Consider the following 17,824-nt stretch of genomic DNA (forward strand, 5'->3'; position numbering starts at 1 on the left):
TGATCCTCTAATAAGCATTCAGAAAGGCATAGGCTACATATTTTTTTAATATTTATGGTACTTGGTTTTTAACATTGTTCCCAAAAATCTCGAAAAGTTCATGACCAATTTATTTTAAATACCCTGAAGAACCAAAGAAACTGGTATACCTGCCTAATATCATGCAGGGCCCCCTGTGAACATGCATAAGTGCCACGACATGACATGACATGGACTCGACTAGTGTCTGAAGTACTGCTTGAGGGAACTGACACCATGAATCCTGCAGGGCTGTCAATAAAGGGTCATGAGTCGTGCTTGGGTAGCTCAGTTGGTAGAGCAGTTGCTCTCAAAAGGCAAAAGTCCTGAGTTTGAGTCTCGGTCTGGCACACAGTTTTAATCCACCAGGAAGTTTCATATCAACGCACACTTTGCTGTGGAGTGAAAGTCTCATTCTGGAAACATTCCCCAGGCTATGGAAAAGCCATGTGTCCACAATATCCTTTCTTCCAGGAGAGCTAGTTCTGCAAGTTTCACAGAAGAGCTTCTGTGAAGTTTGGAAGGTAGGAGATGAGGTACTGGAAGAATTGAAGCTGTGAGGATGGGTCGTGAGTCGTGCTTGGGTAGCTGAGTTGGTAGAGCACTTGCCCACAAAAGGCAAAGGTTCGGAGTTTGAGTCTTGGTCCACCACACATTTTTAATGTGCCAGGAAGTTTCATATCAACGCACATTCCGCTGCAGAGTGAAAATCTCCTTCTATATTAATATTATTATTATTAACAAAGAAATAGAGGGGCTGGCCAGTACTTACCTCAGCTCAGTACAGCCGATAGATACACATAAAACAGAACCGAAAATTTACATTCCTAGCTTTCGGAACAAATGTTCCTTCATCAGGGAGGAGAGAGGGGAAAGAAAGGGAAGAAGGGAAAGGAGATTCAGTTACTCACAACCCAGGCTATGAAGCAACAGGGAAAGGAAAATAGGGAGGGTAGCAAGGATGGAGGCATGGTTGTCAGAGGGAAGCCAAAGATATTCTACTGTAAGTACTGTGCCAGCTTCAAACCAAAGAGGATGCATACAGAAGTAAAGAGGTATATAGTATAAAGATAAACACAACTATGTAGGATGAAAAGATGCATGAATGGCTAAAGAGGAAAGGGAAAGAGGAGAAGACTGAAGAGTAAATGGGAGTGAGGTTGTTTAACATAGGTTCAGTCCAGGGGGATGGCGGGATGAAAGGATGTGTTGGAGTGCAAGTTCCCATCTCCGCAGTTCAGAGAGACTGGTGTTGGGTGGGAGAAGCCAAATGGCACATACGGTGTAGCAGGTTCCTAGGTCCCTAGAATTATGCTGGAGGGCATGCTCCGCTACTGGGTATTGGGCATCTCCTAGGCGGACAGTTCGTCTGTGTCCGTTCATGCGCTCAGCCAGTTTAGTTGTTGTCATGCCGATGTAAAAGGCTGTGCAGTGCAGGCATGTCAGTTGATAAATGACATGTGTAGTTTCAAACGTGGCCCTGCCTTGAATTGTGTATGTTTTACCAGTAGCGGGGCTGGAGTAGGTGGTTGTAGGGGGATGCTTGGGGCAGGTTTTGCAGCGGGGTTGGTTACAGGGGTAGGAACCGCTGGGTAGATTATTATTATTATTATTATTATTATTATTATTATTATTTTCGATTATTCCCATTTAAGAGAGTGTTTGAACTTGAATTCCTTTATGATGATTGTTTATGTTTTTTCTGAGCCCAAATTTTCTTCATGTGTTCACTGTGTTGTTTCTTTCGCTCCACTGTCTATTTGCATCCTGGTCTCTTATGTGTTGTGGTGTCAAATTTATGTTTTTTGATGATGTTCCTGAATTCAGTTCTATTTTCTGCATCGTTTACTGTTATGTGTGCTTGTCTGAGGTCCTCTTCAACTTCTTTTATCCATTTTGTTTTTCCCCTGCCTGAGTTGATGGCTTTAAGAATTCGCTTTGAAATTCTGTTTTCATTCATCCTGTGGATATGTCCATAGAACTGCATTCTTCTTTTCCTTATTGTATCCATAATCTTGTCTGTGTATTTATATAATTCTGATGTTGGTCTCTTCTTCCAGATTCCTTGCTCTTGTATCGGGCCAAAAATTTTCCTGAGAATTTTCCTTTCTTGTTTCTCTATTTCTTTGATTTTAGTTTGCCCACCTATTTGTGTTGTTTCAGATGCGTACAGTGCCTCCGGAAGTACGACAGTGTTGTAGTGCCTCAATTTTGCGTTAATGGATATGGACTTTTTGTTATAATAGTTCCACGTGAGTTTATATGCTTTCTATAGTTTTTTTATTCTTTCCTCATTGGCCTTTAAGTTGATCCCTGATGGCTGGATGATTTCTCCCAGGTACTTGTACGATTTTCCCATGGGTTGTCACAATAGGCAATTTGTCTTGTGGCACTCTTTCTATGTACTGGGTTTTCTCATATGAGATTATTATTATTATTATTATTATTATTATTATTTAGTAACTGCTCTAATTATACTCTTATTTTTATTATTGTTATTATTTTGGTAACTGCTGTAACACAATTTTGATCAACTATAATCCATTGTAATATGTTCCACCCCAATTAACGTAATGTAACTTGCAGAAAATTTTTTCTGCAAAACTGAGACAGATGCTCCATGCCAATTTAGATTTTCAGTTTATATATAGCATTTGCTTCTAGAAACAATAATAATGTGCAAAATTATACCAGTTTTGCTCTAAAATTATAAATTTTTTGTTTTTGTGTGTTTAGCCTTTGTCCAAGATTAAGGGCCAGTCGGGGGAAACATTTGGAGGAATAAACATTCCAAGAAAGGTAGGTGTAATGTTGCAAATTACTGTTGTCTCATATGCTGTTTTGAAGTTTTTGCTTTACTGTTATTTTAGCTTAGTATGGTACCATATAAGAGATAACATGTATAAGGTTGCAAGTGATAGGAATGCTCCACATAAAACATGTATTGGAGCGTACTTACTGATATTAATGAGGAAGGTGGCACTACTATTTAGGAGATTGGTTCAACTGATCATCAGGTTTAATTTTTCAGGGTTTCATTTTATCATGTTTCACAAATTCCAGTAAGGTTTTTCTGAGTATTCCACTGATTATTTACTGTTCCATCCCTGTCTACTAAGATAGTTCTCCATCTGTTATGATGTCAAACTCATACTTTTCTTTCTTTTAATCACTATGAACAGGCTAATATCAGTTTTAAAGACACCAACTCACTATATAACCACAGAAGTGTTGTATGGAAGTAGTGGCACAAACGTACAAGAGAGAGAGAGAGGATGGGGAGGGAGAGGGGGGGGGGGGGGGGAGAGAGTATGTCAAGCAGCCATAAAGTTAAGTTATTATTCAGGTTCTAACAGTTAATTTCATCTATATTATGCAGATGCAGCAAATAAGTGTATCAGTGCATGTTCCAGTTCATATCAATTTTCCATTGTTATTACTCATTAAACGTAAAGAGTTCATAAGAAGTAAAATCATACACCCAGGATTAAATTTTTGCATGATAAATAGTATATTTTTTAGAATTTTAAATAAAATAAAAATGCAAAGTGTGAGATTTCATAGTGTTCAGCTACAGGAATTAACACACGTTTGATTCCAGTTATTTTTATGTAAGGATAGTCATCGTTGGGAGCTGCAACTGGTAAGCTTACTTTATGTATGCATATCCATAGGCAGAGCCCATACAAGTTAAGTTGACCCCTGTGCAAAATGTATTTCCTTTCTCAGCACTGGGTGAGTCCACCCCTCTGTTACGAAGGCACAGTTGCTAGAGATCAGAAACAGAGCAAGTATGAGTCTAATGTGTCAGTTGGTATACTTCACAAAAACAAGGTGCTGCTCTGAGTTCAGTGTTAACAGGCTTCCTTTGTTGCTGCTGTAAATATGATGAGTCTGAGAACTGTGGCACTGCAGTTGCTTCATGCTTGTCAAGTGTGTCAAACAAAAACTGGCATGGAACAATGTCACTGTTATATCCCTGTGACCAAAAAGCGTGCTATTTCTGTATTCTTTAGTTCATGGAAACTTGCAAGTTGTGTACCTTGGACTATCATTCATTTCTCTAAATTTTATGAAGAATGTTATAAATTTATTTAATAGTTAGTCACCATTTAGAGAATCCATTTCATCCTCATGCCAAGTTTTCTGGCACTCTTGTTGCTGACTCAGTAACACCTCAAAAGTGAGTGTTTGTCAATGTAATTGTTAGAGATTTTCAGAACAGATATTAAAAATTTACAGCAGTCTCACACACACTGAATATTATTCACTGCTAACCAGTCAGTCAGTATATTGGTATATAATAATCATCCTGCCTAATGGTTGCTTACATCATTTAGGCTGGCAGGGTGTATATACTGTGACATTTCAACCTGCACTGGAGAATGGATATAAATATATGAAGATGGTATCTGTCCTTTCGGATATGTCCGAAAGAACAGATACCATCTTCATATAGTTAAGGCTAACCAGCCATTGACCTCCTCCTTCTGTGCTGGATGCACACACATTGCCCGAACTCTTATGGAACTCGGTAAAATTGTCTGCCGCAGTAATGAGTGTAATGGGCAGGGGCACTACGAATGTAGTGTGTGGACATTAACTTGGGAATGTGGGTCTCATAGGATGCATACAAGGGATAAATCCCTACAGTCGCACTATCCTCTGTGCCCTCAGTGGGTCAGATGGATAGAGCATCTGCCATGTAAGCAGGAGATCTCGGGTTTGAGTCCCTGTCAGGGCACACCTTTTCAACTGTCCCTGTTGATGTATATCAATGCCTGTTGACAGCTTAGGGTCTTGATTTAATTTTCATTTAAATGGCTATAAAGCTGAAACAATGATTTTGTTAAATAAATTAATAGTAATTTACAATATAATTGCAAAAATTTCTTTCTAAAATATTGCATATGTAGCTGGAATACCCTGACTCCACTGCCATACTTGCTAACTCGTGTACTCTTTCCCCTTTCTGAGTGAGACAATTCCAGTTATACTCAACAACAGATGCAAGTGACAAGTGGGCAGCAGCGAAGACTCATGAGTAAAGCCTTCAAGCATATGGAGATGGCGAGTTTAGAGATGATGTCATAGGACTCACTTTAAAGTGAGTATATGGAGCTCATTTCTGATCTCTAGAAGTCCCCTCATTTTGCTGCCACATACGGAGCTGTGTGCTTCATCTTTAATGAATGGAACACTTTATCCCTATCTCTGGTTCTCTGCAGGAATGGAGGCATGCACACACTTGTTGCACTGCAACCTTTCTCACACAGTTTATGTTAAAATCCTCTTATGCTTACAGCTCCCTTTCTTCAGCTTCATCATGAACTGTCTATATAATTTCATTAAGGGTCATAATAATTATGTTATTTCTGCATTAAGTATGATATTGCGCTATATTTGAATAGTTTCCAATTGGTGGATATTAACTTGTATAATGCTGTTTACTGAAATGTAGATAACATTTTTAATTTTTCTTTAAACTTGAGATGGGGTCTATATCTATCTTCAGTGTTGAGAAAATGGGTTGTATGTGGTACACTCACTTCTGGTCATGCACACAAACAATAGAGTGAAAGTGAAATATTTGTAATGTCCCACATGTCTCATAAATGGATCAAGATATCGAAACAACTTTTTGGCAAATGATAGCATGCAAAATGGAGAGTATTTCGCCATATAGTTAACATGCAAAACATTTTTATCTACTGCGATATATTTTTTCGATGAAATAATATAATTATTATAAGCGGACTCGAGTAATGTTGAAATGAGAATTAGTATGAATTTGTAATAACATATGTGAAGGAAACTTGTGTTTATTTTTATTCTGTGCACAAGATTTTCACAAACTGTTGACCTTACTTCTGCTCAGTTGTTTGTTTTGTAATACACTATTTCAGGATTTTGTCACAGATGCAACTGCATTAGCAAGTTAGTGAGATGACATTTTGTAAACCTCACTGTGCTTTTGGAAAAAAAGCTACTTCTAACTTGCCAACAAGAGAAAGAAAAAAGGCTTACAAGAGAACCAAAAATAAATTGCATCTTCTATTGCAATTTAAACGAAATCCTGTAATCCATTGTGTATTTAATAACAAACAGCTGACATGTCAAATTGTTGGTCATACTGCCATAACCCATTAAAATGATAGTTTGCAGACTCTCAAGTTGTAGCTTATAAGTTTTGCAACTGCAAAAATGCAACTGTAAGGGACTACCAGTATGTAGAAATGCACATGTCTGTAATTAAGTATAAAAGTAGGACCATGGGTGCCAAATGTGCATGATGCCACAGATTAGTTAATAGTTTGAGTTTGCTGCATGGAGATTGTGGTTTCATTAGAGCGACTGTAGTGCAACCTATAAAAGGATTAGCAGTGAGGCTGTCACATGGGTATGTAGGTTATTGGTTCCATACTCTGAAAATATTAAATTTTAAATTATTCCGCACAATTTCAACCACACAAATACTAATTAATTTTGGAACAGATGGGTTGTTCCAAACATGTGGAGTAGGAAAGGTGTTGGGACAGGAGATGGTAAGCACTATTTATAAAATGACTTATTTATTTTTCTAAATATCCAAAGGCTGGTAATTTCGAATCATCATTACTGATATCTATTAGTCTCTTTGACTTTCAGTTTAGATCTGTATTTATGGAAATTCTTACAATATCAAAAAATTTAAAGAACTTTACACTAGATTAAAACATTAACTTCAAAACTTTCAGAGCTTTCATCAATTTTAAAATTTGTTCACATAAATTTTAAGAAAACAAATATTCACACTTGTCAACAAATTGAATCACTTGAAAGGTAAGCAATGCAATGGGAAGTAGGCTAATTCTTCTTACCATACATGAACATCAAGTGCCTCATTTCCAAAAGAACTCTGTTTACATGGCAGATTAACTTGAGAGTGGGCAGACGACTGGTATCACTCATATATGCCACCTGTGTGGTTGTTAGTTTGGCTTTTCATCCACAAAATTTCTGCATACAGTAACAATAGCTAGCAACACAACAACTGTTTATCACTTGTAATAACCAAGCAACATCAATATAAATTTATCTTGGGCCTTAATAACTTCAGTTAGCTGATAGCTGATTTAAAGACAAGGCCTTTAATTTACCCAAAAATGTTACTTAAGCAGAGAAGGAGCTAGATAAGTTGATTGCCAAAGCAACTGACAAATTTATATTAAAAACAATCTCCTCACCTCAATTACTTGTTGCAATTTAAAGCAAGGAATTTAGTTCACCAAAAAAATTTCTAACTAGGAAAGAAGCTAGGCAAACTCAATTGGCAAATTTAAATATGAATAAACCACACCTCAGTTGCTTGGTATACTGCACTCTTTAAATTTAAGGTGCTCTTAACATCACGTTACTACACGGTTACTGGAATTAAATTATGTCTGATAGTGAGTAATGTGAACTTCACAGAGGTTTGCTTTAGTACAAATTTTTAGAGCAGTATAAATGCTTACTAAATGTAAAACTTCCACTGCAACTTTCATCATTAGTACTAGAATACCATTCTCATATACATTAGCCACACTAAAAGAACCATTTAAAGCTGAGTGTGTTGGCACCAATAACATTTTCCACTAACTGTCTGTGGGAACTAAATAGCAACTGCTTTGCCAAAAGTGTGATCTACTCATACATCTGAACCAAGCTAACGCACAGCATGATGACATGTACTCCACTCAGCTTGGCAGGACCCATCCAGCACATACAACCACCCATCCACACAAGACAGGGAAGCACTCACCCAGCAGTCTCTCTCTCTCTCTCTCTCTCTCTCTCTCTCTCTCTCTCTCTCTCTCTCTCTCTCTCCCTCTCTCTCTCTCTCTCTCACACACACACACACACACACACACACACACACACACACACACACACACACACACACACACACTGTCTGTCCTTGTCTTCTTCCTCTGTCTGTATGTCTACTATCTAGTGCCACCATGCGCACCCTTTTAAGACTAGCTGATCAGAGTTTCTACAATATCAAAGCTGCACTTTAATGCAAGACATCGAACCCTGATCAAACCTGGAGCAAAGTCAACTGCACAATGGCTCAGTTATGTTTAAAATACAAGGTCATAGAACAAGAGATGAAGATTTGTGCATTAGAACATTTGAGAGGAGAAAAAGAAAGTGGGATGTGGGGAAAGGTGAAAGATAGGGCAAAAAGGGAGCAGTTTGGATATACCTGTTACCTGTTGAAGGAGAAGATCTTCATTCAGCTGTAGAATAAAGTAGGAGGTTACCAGGCCATGGGTAAGAATGTGAGAGAGTGGTTGGAAAGTGAGTTGAATGGAATAAAAAGTCTTGTTGTTAGCTAACAGTTGAGAGAGGGTGTAGGCCAACAGTTACAGAAAAAACTGAGATCATGTCAGGTAATGGCCAACATTGGTGCACTGACTACAGATTTGAGAGAAGAGGATCAGGTACTGATAGGTAGGGGAGCAGGTGACAGCTTGGCCAAGGATAGATAATGTAGCATCAGCAATATCATAACAAGAATAGATTGCTACTCACCGTAAAGATGACATGTTGTATTGCAGACAGGTATGACTGTTACACATAAACTTTCAGCCAAAGTCTTCTACAGAAAATAAAAACATAGACAGATTCTTACAAGCAAGCACACGCCACACACACATGACCACTATCTTTGGCTGCTCTGGCCACAATGCAACTGAAACACTTTGAATGGGAGTAGCAGTCTGGAGAGAGGAAGGAACAAGGGAGGAATAGAAGAGCACAGGTTGGCGGAAGAGGAATCTGATTTGCACTGCCCGGTGAAGCGTAAAGGATAGAGCTGACAGGCACAGCATTGGGACATTGGGGTGGGGGTGGGGGGGACAGGGAGCAGAAAGGAGAGGAGCAGAGAAGGGGACAAGACTGATGAGTGCGCCAGCAGAGACAGCACACAGTGAGGGTGAGGGGAGGCGAATTGTGAGGAGTTGACAGGAGAGAGGGGGCAGAAACAGTTGGGTGGAGGGTGCAAACTTTGCAGAACTAGCACTCCTGAAATAAAGGATATTGCAGATACATGGCTTAGCCACAGCCTGGGGGATGTTTCCAGAATGAGATATTCACTCTGCAGCAGAGTGTGTGCTGATATGAAACTTCCTGGCAGATTAAAACTGTGTGCCGGACCGAGACTCGAACTCAGGACCTTTGCCTTTCGCGGGCAAGTGCTCTATGAAAGGCAAAAGTCCCGAGTTTGAGTCTTGGTCTGGCACACAGTTTTAATCTACCAGGAAATTTCATATCAGTGCACACTCCGCTGCAGAGTGAATATCTCATTCTGAAGTTGAGCAATGATTGCAGCAGAGCTGTTACATGATGTGGCTGTTTTCACAGGTGACCTGGCCTTTGATGGGGTAGGTTACAGTAAGTTGAGGCCAGGATTATTTCAAGAACAGAAAATGTGTTGTAAGGATAACTCCCATATGTGCAGTTCGGGGAAGCTGGTGATGGGGAGGATCCAGATGACACAGATTGTGAGGCAGCCATTGAGAGCAACCCTGTTATGTAGAGGTGAAAGTTGTGCAACAGGTCAGTCCACTTTGCTCTTGGCCACATTTTCGCAGTGATCGTTCATCCTCGTGTGCAGCTGCTTTGTAGTCATACAAGTATAAACAGTTGAGCAATGAAACTTCCTGGCAGATTAAAACTGTGTGCCGGACTGAGACTCGAACTCAGGACCTTTGCCTATCGCGGGCAAGTGCTCTACCAACTGAGCTACCGAAGCACGACTCACGCCCCGTCCACAGAGCTTTACCTCCAGTACCTCATCCCCTACCTTCCAAACTTTACAGAAGCTCTCCTGCAAACCTTGCAGAACTAGCACTCCTGAAAGAAAGGATATTGCAGATACATGGCTTAGCCACAGCCTGGGGGATGTTTCCAGAATGAGATATTCACTCTGCAGCAGAGTGTGTGCTGATATGAAACTTCCTAGCAGATTAAAACTGTGTGCCGGACCGAGACTCGAACTCAGGACCTTTGCCTTTCGCGGGCAAGTGCTCTATGAAAGGCAAAAGTCCCGAGTTCGAGTCTTGGTCTGGCACATAGTTTTAATCTACCAGGAAATTTCATATCAGTGCACACTCCGCTGCAGAGTGAATATCTCGTTCTGAAGTTGAGCAATGATTGCAGCAGAGCTGTTACATGATGTGGCTGTTTTCACAGGTTCAAGTCCTTCAGCATATTGGACAAGGGAGTTCTTGTCACTGCAGATATGCCATCCCTGAGTGGCCAGGCTCTATGGGGGGGATTTTTTGGTGCAGAAGGCATGATAGCTTTTGAAATGCAGGTACTGTTGGTGGTTGGTGGGTTTAATGTGGACAGTGGTGTGGATGGAGCCATTAGAGATGAGGAGGTCAACATCCAGGAAGATGGTATGTTGGGTCGAGAAGGATCAAGTGAAGTGGATAAGATAGGAAGTTTCAGGAGTGACCGGGATAAACTAGGTACAAAAACCTCACATGCAACTGTGGGCTTATTTGACGTTGTGCAGCATCCCAATCAATTCCGGATGAACATGATCATTAGACAAATTAACTTCTTATGTAGTGTGTGATTCCAGTATTTTTATCACTTTTATTTTCCTAGTTCTTAATAAATGCAGAAGAAATTTCAGATGTATGCCTTTTACTAATAACCATCACTTAGTTCCTCCTTTGCATGTGTAGACAGTATGCTACTGCACATCATTCTCTGCTTCACCCCAAGAGCCTTGCCAGATTACAAATCCAGAGATCTGGATTTCAATCCTTGATCAGTTCTAAGATGTACAAGGGGCATTCAATAAGTATTGCAACACATTTTTTTTCTGAAAGCAGGTTGGTTGTATTCAGGATTCCAGTACACTACATTACTCCCCACTCTTTGGCTATACCATATTTTTCAACATAATCTCTGATCAATGTGGCGGCCTTAAGCCATGTTACTAGGAGATCTTGTATGCCTTCGTGGTACCACACTATTGGTCGATTTCAGTGGCAGCATCTTTTGTCAGCCCTACCAACAGAGATGTCCAGCTGTGGAGCAACATGTTTGATAGTGATCTGTTGATCACTTTGAATGAGAGTGTCTGCACATTCCAACATTGCAGGAGTCACAGCTGTGTGCTGCCGGCCAGCAAGTGGGAGATCAGACAGGTTTGTGTGACATTGTCGTGATAATGAGAGATGCTTTGAGCAATGACTTGGCATGCTTTTGTCCACTGCCATGTCTCTGTAGACATTCTCCAAGCACCAATGAAGCACTTATGAATATCTGTGAAACTCAATTATGTCTCTCTGCTTGGGCTGCACATCTTTAAAGATGCCATTTTGAAGGCTACGCATAGTGCCACCATCTATCAGAACTTAGTTAAACAATAGGGGCTGAATTGGGACTGTTCCACAATTTTGCACAGCAAATTCTGTATTTCCTAATTGAAATTAGCCAAGAAAAAATGTATTGTATTGCTTACTGAATGACCCTTTTATTTATTTATTTTTCTTCAATGATTGATAAATACCTAGCTGCATCAGGTTTTGAAGTTCATGCTAAATCCTAAGTTCCTTTAGAACTGGCTGGACAAGTGAGCTCATGGGTCAGAGAAAGACAAGGGTGTATCACTTCCAATAGAATTGTGACTAGTAAATCACTGGAGTGTCAAAAAATCAGCCTTCAGATTGAGGGAGGTTTCACTAGCATTCATCCCTTAGTATCAGTATTATCCCAAGTGGAAGTTTAAGTAATAATTTATTTAATAAATAATTGGCTCTTGTAACATGCTCTCAGTAAAATTTCCATAATATTGCATGACAAGTTAGTGACACTGTTGTTTAAAAAGTAATATTTATTAGTGTCCATGTATCACATCATTCTCATTTACTCGATGTATAGACTCTTCACATAACTGGAAGCTTTTGTTGTAAAATAGCGCAAGGCAGAAGAGTTGCAGCAAAAAAATAGTGATAGCTTGGCTTCCCCACCTGCAGCAACACGTGTTCGTATCTTCTCACCTGTAGCTGGTACCTCAAGGGACAATGTGCAGCCTGAAAGTAGTTCACAGACTGTAAGTATTTCAAGTAAACTGAATGACTGTTTGATAACATAGCATTATTAGCTACCTCAAGTAAAAAACTTGCTATTTTGTGTTCTGTAACTTTCACTCTTTATTACTGGGAGAAACTGGTGTTACAGTGTTTGTTTTGGCACACTAACGTAAAATGTGTCATTGAACTAATGTAAAAGGTGTCATTAAACTACACTCCTGGAAACTGAAATAAGAACACCGTGAATTCATTGTCCCAGGAAGGGGAAACTTTATTGACACATTCCTGGGGTCAGATACATCACATGATCACACTGACAGAACCACAGGCACATAGATACAGGCAACAGAGCATGCACAATGTCGGCACTAGTACAGTGTATATCCACCTTTCGCAGCAATGCAGGCTGCTATTCTCCCATGGAGACGATTGTAGAGATGCTGGATGTAGTCCTGTGGAACGGCTTGCCATGCCATTTCCACCTGGCGCCTCAGTTGGACCAGCGTTCGTGCTGGACGTGCAGACCGCGTGAGACGACGCTTCATCCAGTCCCAAACATGCTCAATGGGGGACTGATCCGGAGATCTTGCTGGCCAGGGTAGTTGACTTACACCTTCTAGAGCACGTTGGGTGGCACGGGATACATGCGGACGTGCATTGTCCTGTTGGAACAGCAAGTTCCCTTGCCTGTCTAGGAATGGTAGAACGATGGGTTCGATGACGGTTTGGATGTACCGTGCACTATTCAGTGTCCCCTCGACGATCACCAGTGGTGTACGGCCAATGTAGGAGATCGCTCCCCACACCATGATGCCGGGTGTTGGCCCTGTGTGCATTGGTCTTATGCAGTCCTGATTGTGGCGCTCACCTGCACGGCGCCAAACACGCATACGACCATCATTGGCACCAAGGCAGAAGCGACTCTCATCGCTGAAGACGACACGTCTCCATTCGTCCCTCCATTCACGCCTGTCGCGACACCACTGGAGGCGGGCTGCACGATGTTGGGGCGTGAGCGGAAGATGGCCTAACGGTGTGCGGGACCGTAGCCCAGCTTCATGGAGATGGTTGCGAATGGTTCTCGCTGATACCCCAGGAGCAACAGTGTCCCTAATTTGCTGGGAAGTAGCGGTGCGGTCCCCTACGGCACTGCATAGGATCCTACGGTCTTGGCATGCATCGGTGCGTCGCTGCGGTCCGGTCCCAGGTCGACGGGCACGTGCACCTTCCGCCGACCACTGGCGACAACATCGATGTACTGTGGAGACCTCACGCCCCACGTGTTGACCAATTCGGCGGTACGTCCACCTGGCCTCCCGCATGCTCACTATATGCCCTCGCTCAAAGTCTGTCAACTGCACATACGGTTCACGTCCACGCTGTCACGGCATGCTATCAGTGTTAAAGACTGCGATGGAGCTCCGTATGCCACGGCAAACTGGCTGACACTGACGGCGGCGGTGCACAAATGCTGCGCAGCTAGCGCCATTCGACGGCCAACACCGCGGTTCCTGGTGTGTCCGCTGTGCCGTGCGTGTGATCATTGCTTGTACAGCCCTCTCACAGTGTCCGGAGCAAGTATGGTGGGTCTTACACACCGGTGTCAATGTGTTCTTTTTTCCATTTCCAGGAGTGTAGTTAAGTGGAAACAATGTGAATTCTGCATGTTTATTTACATATGTAATATGAATTTTCAGTTCCCACCTTTGTGCAAATGAGGTCCCATATGTCAGACAAATTTGCTTCCAGATTCTAGGTTCTAACATTTTTCAAAGAAACAAAATGTGCTATACATGTCATTTCTTCTTTATATTTCAGTGATTATCATCAAATGGGGTGAAGTTGACCAAATTTGGTTTTTAAACTTGAATATTTCTGAAAGCAATAAAATTAATTTGTTATACACATTTAGTTCATTCAAAAATGATTGCCAATCCCCCTAAGTTCCCGCAGTGTAGCAATGTGAAATGCGTCAGTTTATGCATGAAGGAGACAAAGTACTGTCTACCACCACCAGATAGCATTTCTGCTTCTGATAGGTGACACATTGCAACAGCACTTGTTCCAGCATGCCATGACACTGGTAGACATCAATAACACAGCATGGAAGCAGACAAGCACAGGCAACAGTGGACAGTGTGGTTTCTCTGAATGGCAACTGATACTGCTTCAGACATCCACAAGAGGTTAGTGGCCCTATGCAGGGAAGCAGCGCCACCTCACAGATCCATGTTTTGTTGGGTACCAGAGTTCAGAGACAGCAGGGACTGTGCTTATAAACACAGAGCCACTGGGCATCCAGCAGCTGCATGCAAACCAAACAGTGACTTGATACAGGGGCACAGGCAAATCATGTTTGATTAATTTAAGAAAGCAGCATCAAGGGGAACCCACCAAACCATCATCCATGAAGGTTTGAAGGTGAAGGGGGTGTGTGCACAATGGGTGCCCCCTTCCCTCACCCTTGCACAGAAACAGAACTGTGTGAAGATATGAAAATGCTGGTGCAGCTGTACAGCGCACATCCAGTAGAATTCGTTGAGCATCTGGTCACTATCATCAAATCACAGTTCTTTGATGAAACTCCGGAAAAGAAATGCCAGTTTATGGAGTGGAAGCATACTGGCTGCCCTCGTATTGAGAGGTTATGACTGGGGCTGTTCATGCAGAAACAAACAGTGACAGTGTTTTGGGATCAGGAAGGAATCCTGCTGGTGGGCTGTCTCCCTCCCAGTACAACCCTGAACAGTGATCAGTACTGCAGTTCACTGCATCAGCTCCATCGACCCATTCAACAAACCTGTTACAGAAAATGGGGCTGTGGTGTACTGCTCCAACATGACAATGCGCAGCCACATGACAGTCATCAGACCATTGCTACCGTGTGTGAACTAGGGTTTACTGGGCTGCCACATTCTCCATATTCACCCAATCTGGCTCCTAGTTTATTTATTTATTTACATTTTCTTTGCGTGGAGCCATCGTAATGATGGCTTTTGCAAACGTCAGACTTAATTCTATGGTTATATTTATACTTATAAAATACACTATATTCTGTAGCTGTTGCTTCTTATGTCTATTTTTTACATTTATCACATTACAACTGATACGCTAATGCCTCATGTTACAATCACTATCTTAAAATTCATTGAAAGAATATAAACATTTTTCTATTAGAAAAGATTTTAATTTTGTTTTAAAAACATTTCCCATGTCTGTTCTTAGAGAGTTTGGTAGCTTGTTATAGCAAATCAAACCACTGATATATGGACTTCTATCAGTCATTTTTAACATTGTTGTGTTACGGAAATAGTTACACTTTGTTCTAGTGTTGTGATCGTGTACATCACTGCCCTTGATAGTTTTTGTTGGTTGACTTATAAAAAATACAACTATTTTGAAGATCATCATCATCATCATCATTTAAGACTGATTATGCCTTTCAGCGTTCAGTCTGGAGCATAGCCCCCCTTATACAGTTCCTCCATGATCCCCTATTCAGTGCTAACATTGGTGCCTCTTCTGATGTTAAACCTAACTTCAAAATCATTCTGAACCGAATCCAGGTACCTTCTCCTCGGTCTGCCCCGACTCCTCCTACCCTCTACTGCTGAATCCATGAGTCTCTTGGGTAACCTTGCTTCTCCCATGCTTGTAACATGACCCCACCATCTAAGCCTGTTCGCACCTGACTGCTACATCTATAGAGTTCATTCCCAGTTTTTCTTTGATTTCCTCATTGCGGACACCCTCCTGCCATTGTTCCCATCTACTAGTACCTGCAATCATCCTAACTACTTTCATATCCTTAACCTCAACCTTGTTGATAAGGTAACCTGAATCCACCCAGCTTTCGCTCCCATACAACAAAGTTGGTCGAAAGATTGAACGGTGCACAGATAACTTAGTCTTGGTACTGACTTCCTTCTTGCAGAAGAGAGTAGATCGTAGCTGAGCGCTCACTGCATTAGCTTTGCTACACCTCGCTTCCAGTTCTTCCACTATGTTGCCAAACTGTGAGAATATGCATCCTAAGTACTTGAAACCGTCCACCTGTTCTAACTTTGTTCCTCCTATTTGGCACTCAATCCGTTTATATTTCTTTCCCACTGACATTACTTTCGTTTTGGAGATGCTAATCTTCATACCATAGTCCTTACATTTCTGATCTAGCTCTGAAATATTACTTTGCAAACTTTCAATCGAATCTGCCATCACAACTAAGTCATCTGCATATGCAAGACTGCTTATTTTGTGTTCACATATCTTAATCTCACCCAGCCAGTCTATTGTTTTCAACATATGATCCATAAATAATATGAACAACAGTGGAGACAGATTGCAGCCTTGTCTTACCCCTGAAACTACTCGGAACCATGAACTCAATTTACCGTCAACTCTAACTGCTGCCTGACTATCCATGTAAAGACCTTTAATTGCTTGCAACAGTTTGCCTCCTATTCCATAATCTTGTAGAACAGACAATAACTTCCTCCTAGGAACCTGGTCATATGCCTTTTCTAGATCTATAAAGCATAGATACAATTCCCTCTTCCACTCATAACACTTCTCCATTATTTGCCGTAAGCTAAAGATCTGGTCCTGACAACCTCTAAGAGGCCTAAACCCACATTGATTTTCATCCAATTGGTCCTCAACTAATACTCGCACTTTCCTTTCAACAATACCTGAGAAGATTTTACCCACAACGCTGATTAAAGAGATACCTCTGTAGTTGTTACAATCTTTTCTGTTTCCATGTTTAAAGATTTTGAAGATGTACAGAGAATATATTGTCAGATATTCGTGCTGCACAAACACTTCACGACATGAATCTATGTGCCATCCCATGTATAAGTCTTATTGATCTTTTCTGTAGTAGTAGTAGTAGTAGTAGTATTCTTTTTAAATGTACATGGGCTTTCATAAAATTGTGTGTTTCTATGTTATAATATATGACGTAGCTGCTGATCAACTGCATGTGTGACACATGCATGGCTAAAACTTGGCAGTCTTTCAAGCTGATACCTAAACATCCTTCCCCTCACGTTCTCCGAGATCTTTTCCTCTTTCCCTTTCCCACACCCTTGTTAGGGTGTAGCTTGACACTCAACTTATGTTGGATTACCTGTACAGTAGGGACAGACAGTAGCACCTGCTGTTTATGTTAAATCTCGTGGGTTCATTGTTTTGACTGAGATAAATTATGTTTAAAAATTTGGATGTCACAACAGTATTTTTGTAAAAAATGAAATGCAATTTTTATTTCAAAAGATTCTCAAAAGTCATTGTTTAGTTGCCTTTCATTTCACAATGGCAATTTTGCTGCGCATATCGGACATTTCTCTCTGTAACTAGATACTGATTCTGAGACCTTGGAAACAGAATGTGACATTGCATTTATGGTTCACAGGAGCACTTTCTACCAGACTTCACAACTAAGACTTTCTAATTTTTTTAGTTTCTGTTCTGTTAGCAACCAAACTAGTCGATTCTGTGGTATGATGGAATGATTCGAAACTTACTTCTCCTGACAACCTTTTCTGTAATTTTGAAATGTCCTCTCTTTTCACTTTGATACATACTTATCACTGTCTTATTTACTAAGACTCACAAAAGGCAATTTTATTATCTCCTAGTGTAGCAGACTGAGTTGTATTCACAAAGAACAGTCCCAGCTTAGAAAATGGCATCAAAAACAGCCTGTGATAACAGTTTAAAAACTT

The 17,824-nt window shown here is 40.9% G+C and overlaps 1 protein-coding gene across 1 annotated transcript in view; it reads left to right on the top strand.

Annotated features, from left to right (window-relative positions):
• The window catches only part of LOC126109522 (DNA topoisomerase 2-binding protein 1-like), a 90,641-nt gene that overhangs the window by 62,003 nt on the left and 10,814 nt on the right, over positions 1 to 17,824 (top strand). Inside the window, exons 6-7 of the mRNA XM_049914542.1 lie at positions 2,755 to 2,817; positions 11,984 to 12,118. Of these exons, the coding sequence (XP_049770499.1) occupies positions 2,755 to 2,817; positions 11,984 to 12,118 (198 nt within the window). The remainder of the gene's footprint in view (positions 1 to 2,754; positions 2,818 to 11,983; positions 12,119 to 17,824) is intronic.

This window comes from Schistocerca cancellata, chromosome 12 (genome assembly GCF_023864275.1).
Source record: "Schistocerca cancellata isolate TAMUIC-IGC-003103 chromosome 12, iqSchCanc2.1, whole genome shotgun sequence".
Lineage (NCBI taxonomy): Eukaryota > Metazoa > Arthropoda > Insecta > Orthoptera > Acrididae > Schistocerca > Schistocerca cancellata.